General features: G+C 42.9%; 1 protein-coding gene across 1 annotated transcript in view; it reads right to left on the reverse strand.

Moving 5' to 3' along the window:
• Positions 1 to 6311: 6311 nt before the first annotated feature.
• The window catches only part of ANTXRL (ANTXR like), a 90460-nt gene continuing 79248 nt past the window's right edge, over positions 6312 to 17523 (reverse strand). Inside the window, exon 18 of the mRNA XM_036736348.1 lies at positions 6312 to 6656. Coding sequence (XP_036592243.1) covers positions 6420 to 6656 — 237 coding nt within the window. The 3' untranslated portion in view covers positions 6312 to 6419. The remainder of the gene's footprint in view (positions 6657 to 17523) is intronic.

Here is a 17523-nt window from a genome sequence, read left to right on the forward strand (position 1 = left end):
TACACGTTAATCCCATAGGCTTTTGAAGTGGAAGGAACTCTAGAGAGCATTTATATCCAACCTTTTCATTTTCTGGATGAGAAATCTGAAATCATGTGAGGTCATGGCATAGTATAGCCATAGGATCATAGATTTAGATTTAGAAAGGACCTTGAGAGATCATCTCGTCCAAAGCTTCATTTTTTCATATGAGACTACTTGGCAGGGCAGGAGGGGGAGACAAGGGTGATATCTTGCTCAAAGTCACAGAGACAACAGATAGCAGATAAGGGCTGGAATCTAGGCCCCTGATGTCAAATTTTTCTTTCTTTCTACTATGCCTCTTTGCTTCATTCTATAACAATATGTATATAGGGGTGTAAATTATTTTAGAGAAAGCTAGAGAAATGACTTAGTACATCTCCTATCCTCTGCACTCGGCCATATTTCAGGCCCTTGACAAGGCGGTCATCTCTTCCTTTGATATCCTCCCACTCAGAAACACATCTAGCTGACCAGACCAGCAGACCATGATGCAACTGAATGTTTCTGGAGGTTTCCATAGTGACTGCTAATACTGTGGTTGCTGTGGTCACAGCACCAGATGTCCCAGATCCCCGAGATGATTATGCAGTTGGACGTTTATAACATTCCCAGGCCAAGTCTGGGTCTTTGATTGAGGACTATGTCTATCCCAAATCCTGCTCAACTGGAAGAGGTGAGAATGAAGATCTCAAGAAGACTGACACCGGGGGTCGGTGTGTGTCACATATATTCATTCAATGAACGTTTAGTGAATGCTTATTATGTGCAAAACCCTATGGGAGGTGCTCTGGGGGACATGAAGAAGTATAAGAAATGGTCCTTGATTTTAGGGAATTTGCAACCTAGATGAGTGAACAAACCACACGTGAAAAGTTAAATAAAAATGTTGTGGGTAACTCAGGCATTGTCTTGGGTCTTATTATCTCTGTTGGTGAGGACTTAGTCTAGGCATCTCTTGGATAAGGTAAGAATTCCTTGCCTTGCTTATGGTACCCCATTGACACTATATTGAGGATAATTGATTCCAAGCCAATTCATGCATCTGGTCTATATCCTTTGCAGTTAGCCTAAAGCAGAGACAGAGGGCCACAGAAAGATAGAGGAACAGAACTAAGAGGTTAGACAGAAGCATGTTGGTTATACTCATTCCTTTGGAGAAAATCTGTAGCCATCAGTCAGTCCAGAGAACCATGTACTCCAGAGAACCATTCTATTCCAGGGATGGTAGCTGTTGGAGATCCATAGTTAGGACTGATAGCCTGAGGATACTGACCCACCCAAAGAGGTGATCAGTTATGGTAGTGGGTCACTGAAGAAATGACCAGACTATCCAGCCAGTGATGAATGACATATGACACCAAGGGCAAGGGAAAAGGAAGTCACTCAAGTAGCCAGATGATGATCCTTAGTGGAAAACATATGACAGATACTTGTAATGAAACCCAAAGGATGTGGTCTATTATGAAGAGGTCTCTCCCATCCATACATTAAGATTTTTTAGGATTTCTTAGAACATGTAACAACATATATGTATACCTGTTCAATGATCCTCTTATAATAAGAATTTGGCTTTCATCAAACTTGGGTGAAAATCATTATCTCAGGGATTTGTTTTGCTTTTTTTAAACAACCAAACCAAGTAGAAAAATGGCAGTCTGGTGAAATCTATGAACCCCTTCTCACAAGAAATTTTAAAAAAATTATAGTTGAGGGAAATGTTTGATTTCAGTTAAAGGATAGCAAAAATTAAAAATGTGATTTTTTTTCCCTTCCAAGTTCCAAGATCCCCTGAAATCTATCCACAGACAGACCCCTGGTTAAGAATCCTGGTTTAATTCTGGAGAGCAATTTGGAACTATGCCCCAAGGGCTATAAAAATGTGCATACCCTTTGACCCAGCAATACCACTGGGCTGTATCCCAAAGAGATCATAAAAATGGGAAAAGGACCCATGTGTACAAAAATATTTATAGCAGCTCTCTTTGTGGTGGCCAAGAACTGAAAATTGAGGGGATGCCCGTCAATTGGTGAATGGCTGAACAAGTCGTGGTATATGACTGTGATGGAATACTATTATACTATAAGAAATGATGAACAGGCAGACTTCAGAAAAACCTGGGAAGACTTATATGAACTGATGCTGAGTGAAGTGAGCAGAGCCAGGAGAACACTGTACATAGTAACAGCCACAGTTGCGATGACTGATTTTGATAGACTTAGCCCTTCTCAGCAATGCAAGGACCTAAAACAATTCCAAAGGACTCATGATGGAAAGTGCCATCCACATCCAGAGAAAGAACTATGGAATCTGAATGCAGAGCGAGGCTGACTATTTTCTTTCTTTCTTTTTTTGTTTTGTTTTTTTCTTTCTCATGGTTTCTCCTATTCCTTATAATTCTTCTATACAACATGACTAATGTGAAAATATGTTTAATAGGAATGTATACATAGACCCTGTATCAGATTGCAGGCTGTCTTGGGGAGGGAGGGAGAGAAAATTTAAAACTCATGGAAGTGAATGTTGTAAACTAAAAATAAATAAATTAACTAATTAAAAAAATCCTGACTTAGGGAGAGAAAATGGAAGTAGAGTGAGAAATAACCCTGAGTTACACCAATAATATTGGTCTTCAGTTTCTCTGTAGTACTTAAAAGTTATATGAGCAGTAAGGACAAGCGAAGATTTGTCACTTTGCTGTCATTCGTAGCCCGGCCTCTTTTGAACTTCTCTGTTAAGGCTTAATTCTGATCTTTATGAGGCCCAGAATGATGAATATTGTATTTTATTCCCACTCCAATGTGATTTAAAATGAAATAATAATTAAAAAACCCCAACCTTCCAGGAGTTAATTCTTAAACAGGTTTATTGCTGGCTTTTAATCAGTAAGAATATGTTACATTGCAATATTGGATTTCAGATACACTTTCCCACATTTTATCGTGGTCCTGTTGCCGCAGAGTTTCACAGAAATGAATGGCAGACACACATCACATTCAATGGTTATACAATTCTAATGTGGAAACAGTTAACTTCAGAAAGCGGTACATGTAAATTTCCTTTCAGACCAATGACATTCTGTAAATCACTTTCTTTTCCCTCCAAAAGTCTCAGACTTTAAAACAACAGCTCTTCTCTTCTAATGTCCAGTCTGACATCCCACCCTCATTCCTTTTTTATCTTGAGAATTTATACTTTCTTGAAATGATCTGCACAATAAACTTTCTCCCTTATCCCTAAAAGACCGAACTTTCCTAGCTATCTTTTTCAAGCATTAAATGAATGGATCTTCTGGATTTTCTATTTCTACTGTGCTAGGCATTACTTATAAGCATAGACTGATATAAACTAAGAATACTAGAACATACCATGGTCTTCCCCATCCCCCATGCCTTTCCCATAACTGCGGAGGACCTGGAACATGCCGCTTTAGACTACACTGGATTTTGCCTGCATGCATGGTATGCTGAGCTACCTGTCCACCATAAGCCCCTTGTAATAAATTACTCTAACTGTCCAGCAGTAAAGCAAAAATGCTCTGTTCCTCCATGTAAAAAAATTATCAATATTTACAGAAAGGGGGAGGGGTTGCTTTTTATAAAAACCAAAACCACCCCCCCCAAAAAAACTCCAAAGTTAGGGATCACATTCTATGAAGAATAACAGGAAATAAGGCTTAGGGATGATTTTTCTTTTTTAAAGATGGTGCTACTGCCATAGGAATGGGTCACGGCTTGTTATCAGAACCCATCAGGTAGGTTCCTTACCATTCAGGTGGGGAGCTCCCCTCATGAAAAATACATTCATGTCCCAATACCCACTAGCAAATGCTCTGACTACAGGGCAAGGGATGCCTTGGAATGTTAAAGCCCACACTGTTCTACCAACTGAATCTTCAATGGCTCCCTTCCATTTTGAGAAGAAGAAACCGAAGCCCAGAAAATGCCATGTCAGGATCACAAGGCAAGATTGAGGGAGCCCAGGCCTCCAAGTCCAGAGGCGGCTGGTGCTTTATCTGTTAACCCAGTCTACCTGCCTCTGTGATTATCTTTGGGTGTGGGGTCTGAGGAGAGTATTTGTTTTGATATGTACCTGAAAAACCCAGTCCACATTCTGGAAGGGCTTCAGGGCACATTCAACTTCAGATGCACTTTAAAACAAACCTCTAATTTGTCCAGACAACTTTGAGTGTGGACTAAAAATTCAGAGCCAGCATTAATCCCGTGATTGGTCCCTTGAAGAAACCAAAGGAGATTCTGGCTGCAAAAGTAATGAAAGGTCATAATTTTAAGAAGCTGGAGTGAAATGACTAATTAGGCAAATTCAAAGAAAGCAGGTGCACAGGGGTGGGTAGTTTATAGGACATAGATCTAGACCTGGAAAGATCTCAGAAGCCATGTAGGCCAATTCATTTGTTTGACAGATGAAGGAACTGAGGCCCAGAGAGGCTTACTTTCCCAAGGTCACATAGGTAGTAAGTCCTGGAGGGCGACTCCAGAACCAATGTTCATTTCACCGTACCATGAATCACGAAGCAACAAAGTTTTTTTCCATGTAATAACCAAGTTGCTCTGACATCCTGGGGTTCTGATTGGGGTCTCTCCCCTCCTCTCCCCCTCCCCGCATTTCAGGGATCCAGCAACGTGGAGGCAATCACGTTTCTGAAGCTGACCACCTGCAGTCCCTCAGCCCTGTTAATGTTCTATTACTTTGGATTTAGACAGCACGCTTTCTCTAAGGGATCCAATGTCCTGTACAAGCAAGCCTTCCTTTAAAGGAGAATAATTCTCACAAGACTGGGAGGCAGGTTGGTAGGTAGGTTAGACTTACATAACTATGCAGGGGGAGATGACGGAAGGGAAGGAGGGAGGTGATAGGAACCCAATCAGTGCAGCTTTAAGTTGAGTATTAAAGCGGGTAGAGGGAAAAGGAAGAAACATTTACTAAGTGCCAACTGTGTGCCAGGCACTGTGCTAAGCGCTTTACAAATATTATCTCATTTGAACATAATGGGCAGAGAGTCAATCCCAGTTAGCCAAGCCTTGCTCTTTGGACACAGAAAGATGTGGTAGGGGTGACAAGGAGAGAAGAAAGAAGAGAGAATCTTGAGTCCCATTGTAAGGATGGATTATTGTGCTGCAAGTAGGGATTTCCATTGGAAATAATGACTCACAGACATGATTACTTGAAGGCATGAAGTTGGTTTGTCCTAGATGCCCCTGCCAATAGCACGTGCATGTACATTATATACATACCATACCAGCAAAACATAAAAAAGAAAAAAATGGGGAGATCATTATCATTTCTACAACTACACAACTAATACAAACAATACTGCCTAAAAACGCACACACAAAAACAAAACCAAACACATTCAGATTTGTACTTTGCCCTGCAGAGAAACTCCTTCTGATATGGTATAAATATAATATACGAGACTAGGAAGTTTAATTTATCAAAATTCATTCGGGATGACAGGTGCAGCTCATTTGTGGTTTTCCTTTCCTGGACCACTCCTGAGTTACTGCATGTAACCCCACGTCAGAAAATTTTGGCATATTTGTATGCATGGGGCAACACCAGGCACACTCCCCCTTACACACATGCACACTTATGAGGGTAATGTGCTCTGAGATAGAACTAGCCTTTCCCAGAAAGCCTGCTTTCTTTGAAGTTGGCCAATGACAAAACCAAGGAAAAAGTCTTGCTTTTTTCTTTTTCATTAACCACCACCAATGGAACCAAAAATGATTGTAGATTGAGGCTGGATTGGATCAAAGTAGAAACCTTGGATGTGGTTTAGATAAACTGAATGAATATCTCTGCAATTGGAGAGAGGGCAGAAGCAATGCCATCGAACTCACCCTACAGAAGGGCATGCCACTGCATACCATATGAAGGATTCTTGGTCATGCCAATAGAAACTGGGCACAATGGAGAAAGGTGGGTCAATGGGACTGACTTAAAAAGATTTGGGGAGAGAATTCTCTTTGTGTGAAGGAGAAAATGTTTGTTTCATTCACAGCTCAAAGAGCTTTTCTGACCCTTCTAAGGAAAGCAGACCCTGTAATTTCTGAATGCTCTATTCTGGAATTGTGAATAATGAGGAATCAGGAGTGGATGAGTCATCCAGGTATATAAATGACTTAATTGGGTATATATAGGGACATAGATACCCACATATACATCAGGGTAGATACCTGGATTTATCTACTCATAAATCCACTCACTATATGTGATATATAAAAATATTTCATATAGTAAATTGACACATGGTAATTTTTTTTTTGCTGACCAGCAACAAATTCCAATATTTTTTAGCTGTAAACCAAGACTCAATAAATACGTTGAATTCAGCAAAGAACTCGGTTTTGTCAATCTTGGTTCCTCTGGAGCTTTAAAAGTCAGGCTGAGGAGGTGGGCGGGATGGTGGGGGTCCTGGAGGCAGCCGTGCAGGAGGGGGAACAGGAGGCAGCTGCCTGGAAGGAGGCTGGAGAGACGTTGGAGGAGGAGGAGGGCCTCGGGGGGCATTGTTGAGGGGGACACTCTCGTGGCTGGGGGGTGGTCTTGGTGGCTGTTTGAAGGAAGTTGGTTTGCCATCGGATTTTACTCGGGTGAAGTTGATGCACCTTCCCTGTTGAAGAGAGAAAAAGCCAATAGTTAATGAAAACTGAACAGGAATTCGTCATTGTTACAGTGGGAAGGTGAATGTCCTACTGGAGTGGTTCCCAACCTGTGGGTCCTGTTTTCCTAGAGCAAGAGCAGGGAGATCTCAGTTTAAATCCTGTTTCAGACACATGTTGGCTGTGTGACCATGGGCAAATTATTTAACCTAAAAACTATAACTTAGAAATGAGTGGTTGCTCTACACTGTTGGAGGGTTTTTCCATACTGGGAAATGAAGAATGGAAGTTCCTTGAGGATAGAGATTATTTAATTTTTCTCTTTGTCTATCACCTAGTTCAGGGTCTGGCATATAACAGGCAATTAATAAATACTTTTTGAAATGAATTGAATTGGCAATTCCATATATTGATGAAATCAAAATACATCAAACACCTCATCATGATGTTCTTGAAAATATCCTCAGCTTTGGCCACTCCCCCAGTGCATTTTTGAGAGCTTTTCCATAAACAAGATGGCACTTCGTGCCTGGTTTGGAAGCCTGAGCCAAGGTTGTACATCTGCGGAACAATGACCATTATAATTATGGCCCACATTTACATGCTACTTGGAGGCTTACAAGGTGCTTTATACAGATGACAAAGTTTGAACCTCAGAACAATCCTGCAGAGTGAATATTTGTGTCAACCAAGCTGTCAAAAGGAGACAAGATGGAAGCTGTGAACTCCAGGTGCTCCAGATTTCTTTCTCAGTGAGGCAGAGTGTAGAAAAGGTTGGCCTCAGCGTCAGGAAGACCTCATTCTAATTCTTGCCTATTGCACATACTGGCTTTGTACTCTAGCCCAAATTTGATAAAATGCAGGGGGTTTTAGCCTTTTTTTGGTGTCATGGGCCCCTGTAGCACCCTGGTGAAGCCTACATTCTCCTTCTCTGAATGAAGTTTTTCAATAATTGAAGGAAATGCTAAATTTCTTAGGGACTGGTGAAAATAAAAGATGGCATGTTTTTTTCCCATCCAGGTTCATGAATGCTCTGCTCTAGACCCTTATCTATGGATCTGTTAGGGGTCTATGGACCCCAGGTGTACTCCTGATTGATATCAATGAATGAATTATGTATTTGAAGTATTGATTAAGAGCTTACTATGTGCTAAGCACTGGGGATACGAAGAAAGGTAAATTTAGAGACAGTGAAGTGATGCAGTGGTTGGAGCCCTGGACTTGAAGGCAGGAAGACCTCAGTTCAAATCCAGCCTCAGACACTTACTAACCATTTGATGCTGAACAAGTCACTTAATTTTGCTGACTACCTCAGTTTCTTCATCTGTAAAATGGGGGTAAAAATAGCATCTACCCTCCAGGGTTGTTGAGAGGATCAAATGAGATATTTGCAAAGTGTTCTGCAAACTTTAAAGCATTAACGTAAATTCTAGGTACTGTTAGATCACTGTCCCTTTCCTCAAGGAAAACAGGGGGACGAAATGCAGACAGGAATTATAGTAGTAGTAACTGACATTTACATGGCTCCCACAACGCGCCAGACCCTCTGTGAAGAGCTTCATAATTATGTCATTTGATTCTCACAACAACCCTGGGACGTAGGAACTATTACTGGGGCCAATAGACCTGCTCAGGGTCACATAGCTAGCTAGTATCTGATAATTATGTACAGGAGAGATAAGTACAGCCTGAATGGAAGGTAATCCCAGAGTGAGGGCCCTAGCAACGGAAGAGCCTGGGAAACACCTGCAGATTGTGGGATTTGACATAAGACCTGAAGAAAGCCAGGAGGGAGAGAGGAGGAGGTGTGGCCTTCCAGGCTCAGGCAGCAAGTGGGCAAGAATGAATCTAGTCCTTCAGCAGATTTCTTGTCTGTAATGGGCCCTGGCTTGTGACTCCCTGATCCTGCTATTTGGTGTCTAGGAAAGAGGCCCTTCCCTTGTTAGGACTTCCCTCTCTCTGGAGCTGGGGTTACTCCAGTGGCTGCCTACCTGCCTCTTGGTGGCCACTGCTCTTCCTGAGTCAGCCAGGCCTCCATTTTCAGACTCTGAGATTACTGTTGGAAGACTCAGGAGTGATCTGCCGCTGGTCGCTAGGGCGAGCTACAGTCTCCTTCATCTTTCCAAAGCCTGCCTCCCTGCTGGCCTCCTCCCATCACTAACACCCTTCCTTCTGCCTCCATGGCCGGTCTTTGGCAGCTTGTCCTGTGGCAGGCCCAGACTCTAAATCGAAGATGCAGCTTAAACCTTACTGATTCTTCCCAAGGCTTCACAGTAAGTAGCTGTGGTCTAGGGAGTCTGGGTTTTTTCGGCTACAAATCTGCCTCCACAAGCAATTTTTCTTTTTCTTTTTTTCCTGCTATATCTCTGAAAACTATTCATTATGCTAATAAAAAGGGCATTTGGAGTCCAGTCCAGGGACCCAGCAAAGTGAGGCCTTGAGCTGAGCTCAGCCCTGACCAGGAGTCAGTCCCATCTGTATGTCCCTTTTGCCACATAGGGCAGAAAACACATCTTCTTCCACTTCAGCTGTGGGAAATGGGCCCCACACCTGCTGGGGAGAAAGGCTGCAACCTGGCTACCCAGTCCTTCTATAAACAGGACCACGGTGATATGAATGGGGGGGTGGAAAAACCCATCTGCTGTCAAGCAATCAGTAATGGGAGAAAGGGCCAGCAACAGCAGACCCTCTCCTGATTTTCCTATATGGGGTTCATGGGGTGGGGTAAGGGATGGTAGAAGATACACACAGGAGGGAAAACATCTCCAGTGGTCTCTGCATTTGACCTCCAGACTGTGCTACGGGAATCCACGGCAAGGCTGCCGCTCTTAGCTCCAGACTGCGGCCAATGTCAGAACAAGGAATAAACAGTTATTACGCTGCTTTATTTCCTCTGTGGTAACAAAACGACTAAGTAGCACATTCTCCATTCAAGTGGCAGACAGGCTCCGACTCTAACCCAAACCACACTTGGAGGAAAAAACTAAGAAAACCACCAACAAAAAAACTAAACCTATGGTGGTAGTCACTTGAATTTTCAATCCTGGAGACCAAAGAAGCTGGTCTCTGAGACATGTATTACTCTTCCTTGTGAGGAGTGAGTTTGACTTAAGGTCAAATGAGTTAGATCCTCGTGATTCCTGAATATCCTACCCAGCCAAATGGTTCCAAATGACTACAGATCAAGAAAGTCTTGATCAGTCTCTTGCTCAAAAAGCCTCAATGGCTCCCTATTGCTACTTGGATGAAATAGTAACTCATAGGTTTGCCATTTAAAGTCCTTCACAATTTGGCCCCATGCTCTTTGCAGACATTTCTTTCACATTACTCCCCACCGATGCACTCTATCTTCTAGACAAAATGGCCTCCCCAAAAGACACCTTTCTATGTACACATTCCCTCCTTCCCTCCTCCTAGAATTCTCTCCACTTCAGCACAAAAGACTCCTGGGGTCTCCTGAATTTGAGTCCTGAATCACCAACCGCCTTTAGGAAGCCTCAAACTAAACATCTCATAAGCATCTCAAACCAAACAGAACTCTTCACCTTGGCCTGTCAGAATACCTAGCTCATGAATGACTTCCTTCAAGAGGCCTTTCCTAATCCACTTTGTTGTTAGTGTATGCACTGTGTGTTTATTTTATATGTATCCTTTATTTACTTATCTGGGAGTGTATTGTGTCCCCCTAGTACTGGGGTTCTTCAGCTGGGGTCTGTGAACTTGTTTAAATTTTTTTTATAACTATCTCAATACATTTAGCTTATTAAGATTTATTAAGCCCCATTTCCATGGAAGCAGGATCAAGAAGACTTGAGTTTGGCTCACATATGTACAAGCTGTGGGACTCTGGTGAGTAATTTGACCTCTCTCAGCCCCAATTTCCTCTTCTATAAAATGGGGGTACTGATAGTACCTAACTCCCAGGATTGTTGTTATCACATAAGGTAATACATGTAAAGCCTTTGCCAAATTTAAAATGCTAGCTCTTATAAGCTCCTTGGAGGCATAGACTTTTGTTTTCTCTGTATGCTTGGCATCTCTCATAATGACTGAAATAGGGTAAGAATTTAATAAATGCTTATGGAATTAATGAAGTCACAAATGTAGTTGGCCTCAGTTTCCTCGTCTGGAAAATGACAAGGTTGGTTTAGGTGACATTAAAAATTCAATCAAGCTCTAAAAATGTCTGTAATTCTGATTCTAACTCCACAAAGGTTGGAGGGACTTTGGAGATGGTCCTCTAAATGATCTCATGACGGCTGCCAAAAATTAGGGCAGGGCAAGGGGCAGGAGCTAGGCCCACTGCTGTTAGCTCTGGCTTCAACCTAGCTCTTCTGTTCAGATAAATAGACTCAAGGGCATCCTTACCATTTCCTGGCATAAAGAGAGAGGAGCCAAAGGTTAAATGAAGTATCATCCAAAGGGAAAGCCTGAAACAAGGAGACCTGGTGAGAATCCTGGCAGGTGCCCCAGCTTCCGCCAGGTGAACAGATGTGGCCTCAGACCAATCGAGACCTGGGAAAGACCTTAGTCACCCACTGCATCTGGGGCCAAGCCCAGTCATCTTGGCCATGCCTTGCCACTGGACTCCGATGACTCTGGAGGAGAGAGTGAGGCTGATGACTCGGTGCATCTCTGCCTCACTGGACTCCAAGTCATGTGCAAGTCAAGACATCACCCTCATGACGTCATTAGTCTTCACGAAGGATGAACATCAACAACAGGTCCCGGGCCAGGCTGGAGCCCTCTAGTTTGCTTGTTTTCACTAGTATCTCACCAATGCCAGGTATATCTCTTTCAGAGGGGAGATTTTTGTGTTTCTGTTCTCACACCTGGACTCTCTCTGGAATCCTCTTCCTCCTCTTCTCCTGCCCTACTAGCACTTTGTTTATAGTGGGCACTTAATACATATTTGCTGAGTCAGACTGGATCAGATTCTTGTGTAAATTAAGCCACTGTGTAAGTTCTCTGGGGGACGTCGACTTTTTATGCCTCATTTCTAATGGTGCTGTGGAAGAGACTTTTCCTTGTTAAAGACATTTTAGACATGAACCAGCTGATAGTGGGGGTATTGGGGGTGGGGGCAGGAGCTGCTCCTTGCAGGACTTCTGGAGTCCCAGCACTTAGTAGGGTGCTTGCCAGTAAACAGCTGGAGGCTACCAGATGTGCTGGGGAAAGTTTTGTAATAAGCCCTCACTCATCAAAAAATGACAACTCACACACGTTGTATTTGTGCTTATTGATTTTCTTGCAGTCATTTTTGATATTGATAGTTCTTCCAGCCACAATAAGAGATGAGATAGTTCACAACTATTCTGTGTCACCCCCGTTGAGAATGAATACGAATGGTCATAGCACAGTGACAACGTGTACACGGTGCTTGAGGTCTGCAAGGCAGTTTATATATTCTTTCATCTTCACGACAACCCAGGGAGGTAGATACTATATTATCCCCATTTTACAGCTGAGGAAACAGGCTGAATGGTGAAGTGACTTGCCCAGGGTCAGTCACATAGCTAGTGTTTAGGGCAAAATTTGAATTCAGGACTTCCTGTTTCTACGTATCCCTCCTCCCCACCCCCTGCCCCCAACTCCTTTCTAATCACTGTATCACCTGGCTGCAAAGGGTCATGATTTTCTGAAGGATGCCTACAAATAGGTGACAAAGCCAGCTTTAAAATTCACTGCCACCACCACCAACCACACACAGTCTCACTACCTACCTCAAAAACCTCCCAGAAAGCATTAGTACAAAGTTGTAGCTCAACCTGACCGACCCACAGACCCCAAACTGGGAGCCTACTGCCTCACCAGGGCCTGCATTCCTCCTCTGGGGGAGCTAGCATCACTGAGGAACCAGCTGTGTGGGTCCTTTCAGCAAAGCTCCAAAACCAGGCAAGCTTCGGCAAGCCCTGGAAATGACTGACTCCTTGTTAAACCTCTTCCCTGCTCTCTTTATCCAGAGAGAAGCCCAAGACTCCCCTGAGCTTTGAGGGACGAAGTGGCTCTCCTAGCAACCTCAGGAGTGTTTCCTTTGGTTCTTCTGACCATCTCCCACGCAGGCTTTCTGTGCTATAAACAAGCTGTAAGAATGAGAAAAGAGCCTTAGAAAAGGGGGGCCTTTTCTCTTGCCTGGCTCCCTGGAGATGAACTTTGGTAGGATGCGATTAAGGGGGCATCTTGTTGGCATCTTATTTCATACAACAGCGTCTTAAAATTTCGCATATCTATCTAATGTTTCCTCCCTGGGTCAGCTTGCTATTTAAAGCAATTCTATGATAAGAAACAAAGAACATTACAACATTTATTTATTTGGTAAACATGGGAAAAGTGCTGGGTTTTGGAATCAAGGAATCTGAGTTTGAATCTTGGCTCCCTCACTTATCCCTATATGACCCTGGGCAAGTTGCCCTCAGTTTCCCTATCTGTAACATGAAGGCCTTGGACTGGATGACCTCCAAGGTCCCTTTCAGCTATGATCTTACAAATATGTTTACATATCAGATTTGCTTAAAGGGGAATATATTTAGAAATGTAAGGAAAGCTTTCCCTCCAATAATGGGAGAAGGGGAAAAAGGAGTACCCCGATACAAGAATCAGTGGATCACAGATTAGACTGGATCATTAGGCGTCACGCACGACCCTCTCTCTCTTTACAGATGGAAGAACTGAGACTCAGTGACTTGGACAAAGGCACACTGTACCTCACTGCTATGGAAAACCAGTTTTCCCTAGATCTGCCATCTTCTGTTTTTGTTTCTTCTTGCCCTCTGGTATCCCCCACACCTACGTCCTGGGCATATGAGGCCCAGTCTATTTCATTTTTGTCTTTGTGTTCCTAGCACCTCACGCATTGCCTGACCCATAATAGGCTCTTAATAAAAGCTTCTTGATTGACTGACTGGTGTGGGGCCTACCCATGCCCTATATCTGGCTGCTGTGGGGTCACTCAGGATCCAGACCCAAACTCCCTCTCAGTGATTTGTTTTCTAATTCCACATCCAGGAGGAGACTCTTTCCTGTTGACCCATCCTCTCAGTTCTCACCTCTCTGTAAAGCAATCATGGGGCCATGGAGATAGCCCACATAAAGCAGGGATGATCTCGAAGGCATTTAGGAGAACTGCAGGTAGCGGTGGCCACCCAATGATTGGCAAGATACCCAGCTGGACTGGATAGATGCTTGGTGCCAAGAAAAACCACTCTTTCTGGACCATGCCAGGTACAACAGAATCTCTGGGTAGATCTAAAGCTCATTCCTTCTGTAGGGTGGCTCTAGTCCTTCTATCATCCTCTTCCTTTCCTCTTAATTCTACTTCCTTTCCATCTACAGAACAGTACCAAGCGCCACCTATATTCATGCTCCATAATCATTAGTTCAAATGGCTTTCCCTTTGGTTATAGATTCAGGTCAACCTGAGTCAGCTGATAGCTCCTTCTACCCTTTTTACTCTTAGACCAATGAGGAATTTTAAAGGCTGAACATTGGGCTACACCACCCAGCTTGGTTTCTCAACTGTAATTGAGCCAACTGGATACAGAATGAGGCTTTCTCATGAAGGAGAAGTACAGCCACTCAACAACCTCTTGGTGGCAAAGTCAAATTGCTAAATAGAATCCCATGAAACAAACTTTCCCAGATGTAAGTATACACACACACAGACACACACACAGACACACACACAGACACAGACACATACATATATACATACACACACACACACACACACACACACACACACACACACACATATATATATATGCCAAAGCTAACTCACATGGGGTAAAACCAACCAAAAAAAAACCATACCCAACCTATGGATGAAAAGAAGAGACATAAAGAGAGGCACTTATTGGATTTCAATCCAACAAACGGTCAACTCAGCAAGCATTTATTAACTATTTATTATGGTGCAAGGCTCTCTACTGGTTTAAAAAAAAGAAAAGTGGTCTCTGTCCTCAAAGAGATAACTGGAGGCAAGAGAGTTTTAGCAAATATGGATTAAGAAAGGGTTTCTATAGGATGTGGCACCTGAACTAAACCTTGAAGGAAGCCAAGGATTCTAAAAAGTCAAAGGAAGGAGAGAATACATTTCAGGCCCAAGAAGTTTCTGGGGCTTTCTACTGTCTCTGGGATAAAGCACGAACTTCTCTGGCTGGAATTTAAGGGCCTTCAGGACCTGGCTCCAGTCTTGCTTTCCAGGTTGATTACACATGACTCCCCATTACTCACTTGACCTCCAGCTAAACTGGCCTACTTATCATTCCCCATAGAGAACATTCCTTCTATTCCCTCCTGTGCCTCAAATGGACCTCCTTATCTCTGCCTCTTGGAACTGCTTACTCTGCTCAAGGGTTATTTTAAGTGATCTGCCCTTTAACAGGACTTTTCTTCCTAACCCCTTACCCTCTCCCAGTCACCTTGTTTATATATACATATAAATAAATATGTGTATATATAGACATAGGTATATAAGCATATAGATAATATGTATATATGTGTATAGGCATATGTACACATAAATGTGTATATGTGTGTATTTGTATATGTGTCTATACACACATATGTATATATATGTTTTGTGTTTATTTACTTCTCTGTGAATATATCATTCTTCTCCCCCTCTCTTCCTACTCTTAGTAAGCCCTTTGTAGGTAAGGAATGTCTCCTTTTTGTATTTGTATACCCAGCACCTAATACCTTGCTTCAAATATATCTTAATTAATATCTTAATTAATCTTAAATATATCTTAATTAATTAATGCTTATTGATTGATGGTCCAGCTGGATTGGAATATAGAGTATTTAAAGGAGAGTAATGGGGGGTATGTTAGAATCATTTATGAAAGGCTTAAATGACAGGCTAAAGAGTTAATATTAAATCTTAGAGGCAATAAGGACTCATTGAAGATTCTTGAGCTAAAGAATAACACAGACTAACATGGCTGTCTCTTAAGAAGATTAGTTTGGTTGCTGTGTGGAGGACAGATTAGAGAGGGGAGGGGCTGGAAGCACAAAGACCCCTATGGAGGTCGCCTCCTAAGTCTAAGCAAGAAGTAGTGAGGTCCTGAACTGGGGTGGCAGCCATAGGAATGGAGAAAAGGGTTTGTATGAAAGAGATGGAGAGGGCACTGAGCATGGAGTCAGGAAGCTGTTCTCCATTGTTTTTCAGTCCTGTCTAACGTTTCGTGACCCCATTTAAGGTTTTCGAGGTAAAGATACTAGAGTGGTTCGTCATCTCCCTCTCCTTGGGTTCAAATCCAGCCTCAGACGCTTATTAGCTGTGCGACCATGGGCCTATCACTTAACCCTGTTTGCCTCAGTTTCCTCATCTGTAAAATGAGCTGGGGAAGGACATGGCAAACCACTCCACTGTCTCTGCCAAGAAAACCCCAAATGGGGTCATGAAGAGTCAGACACGACTGAAAATGATGAAACAACAAATTCCTCTTCCCCATCCATTATTTGTTACTGGACCTGTGATGTCATTGGCATGAAGAATGCCAGGTAAGGAACATTTCCTCCAAATGCAGGTCAGCTCCCCTCTAAGTTAGGCAATTGTCCAGAGTCCTGAGGGGCTATGTCATGTGTCACAAAGACAGAGGTGGAGCGTGAATGCAGGTCTCGTCTGCCTCTAATGCTGCTGTCAATCAAGTTGCTTTTCTTCCCAATACTACTCACATACAATCATTCATCTTGGATTAGTTCCTACAATTTATTATGAAGGTTGTATTATTATGAAGGTTTGAACCCAGGATCCTCCTAATCCAAATTCGTTGTGTTTTCTACAACACCACAACATGTTGTCTGTATCTACACACACACACACACACACACACACACACACACACACACACACACACAAAATGTGTGCATGAGTGTGTGCTTGGGTGTGTGTGTACGTGTGTATGTGCATGCCTGCCCCTACATTGAAGATATTTGTATTTTTTGTGTGATGTCCCCTGGTTGTATGCTCTTAGTGGAGACTATTCTTTGTGTATTTTCAGTCCACAGGAGAACCCGACCAATAACCTTACCTATTAAAAAAGGAAGGGGGAATACCAGGTTTCTTTCAGTTCTCCAAAGCTTAAAAACTAGTTTCCCTTTCTACTGGACTTACCTGGAAACTTTCTAAGTTTGGGGATATTTCCTTGCGGTTAAAACAATCTCTAGAAAGTCATACTTCCCCAAATTGTATGCGCTCTCTATTTAAAATAGCTCATATTTAAAGGACAGCCATAATTGCTTCAATGGGAAGAGAGGAAGCATTTGTTAAGCATGTTCTTTACACCGGCATTGTGCTAGCTGCTTTGCAGATAGTTCATTTTATCATTAAGATCGCCTTGAGAAGTAGGTGTGATTATTACCTCCATTTTATGGTTGGGAAACCTGAGGCAGACGGAGGGTCACACAGCTAGGAAGTGTCTAGGGCTGGATTTGAACTTGGGTCTTTCTGACTCCAGGTCTAGGGCTACTGGTCTACTGGGCCACCTGGATGTCTCAGACGGGATTCAAAGAGCACTACTCTATCCTCCATATGTTGGATATACATTCAAAACCTCCCTACCAAGCATTTAAACACAAGTGAAAGTGTGAGATAGAACTCAGATTTCCAGCTAGAAGGGAACTCTGGTTGTTTTCCAGGTGAGGAAACTGAGGTCCCAGGGTTAAGTCCCTTACCCAAGGTCACAAAAGCAGTAAAGGTCAGAAGCAGGATTTGAACCCAAGTCCCTTGACTCTAGGGTCTGCTCTCTTCCCCCTGGTTTCACAGAGACCACAATGACGTCTCTCACTACATCATGCCAGTTGCCGATTCCTTGTCTAAAGTTGGTAACAAGAGCCAGCTTCTGGTCCCAGGATAGCCGCTCTGTCCATGTC

This window comes from Trichosurus vulpecula, chromosome 8, assembly GCF_011100635.1.
Source record: "Trichosurus vulpecula isolate mTriVul1 chromosome 8, mTriVul1.pri, whole genome shotgun sequence".
Taxonomy (NCBI): Eukaryota; Metazoa; Chordata; class Mammalia; order Diprotodontia; family Phalangeridae; genus Trichosurus; species Trichosurus vulpecula.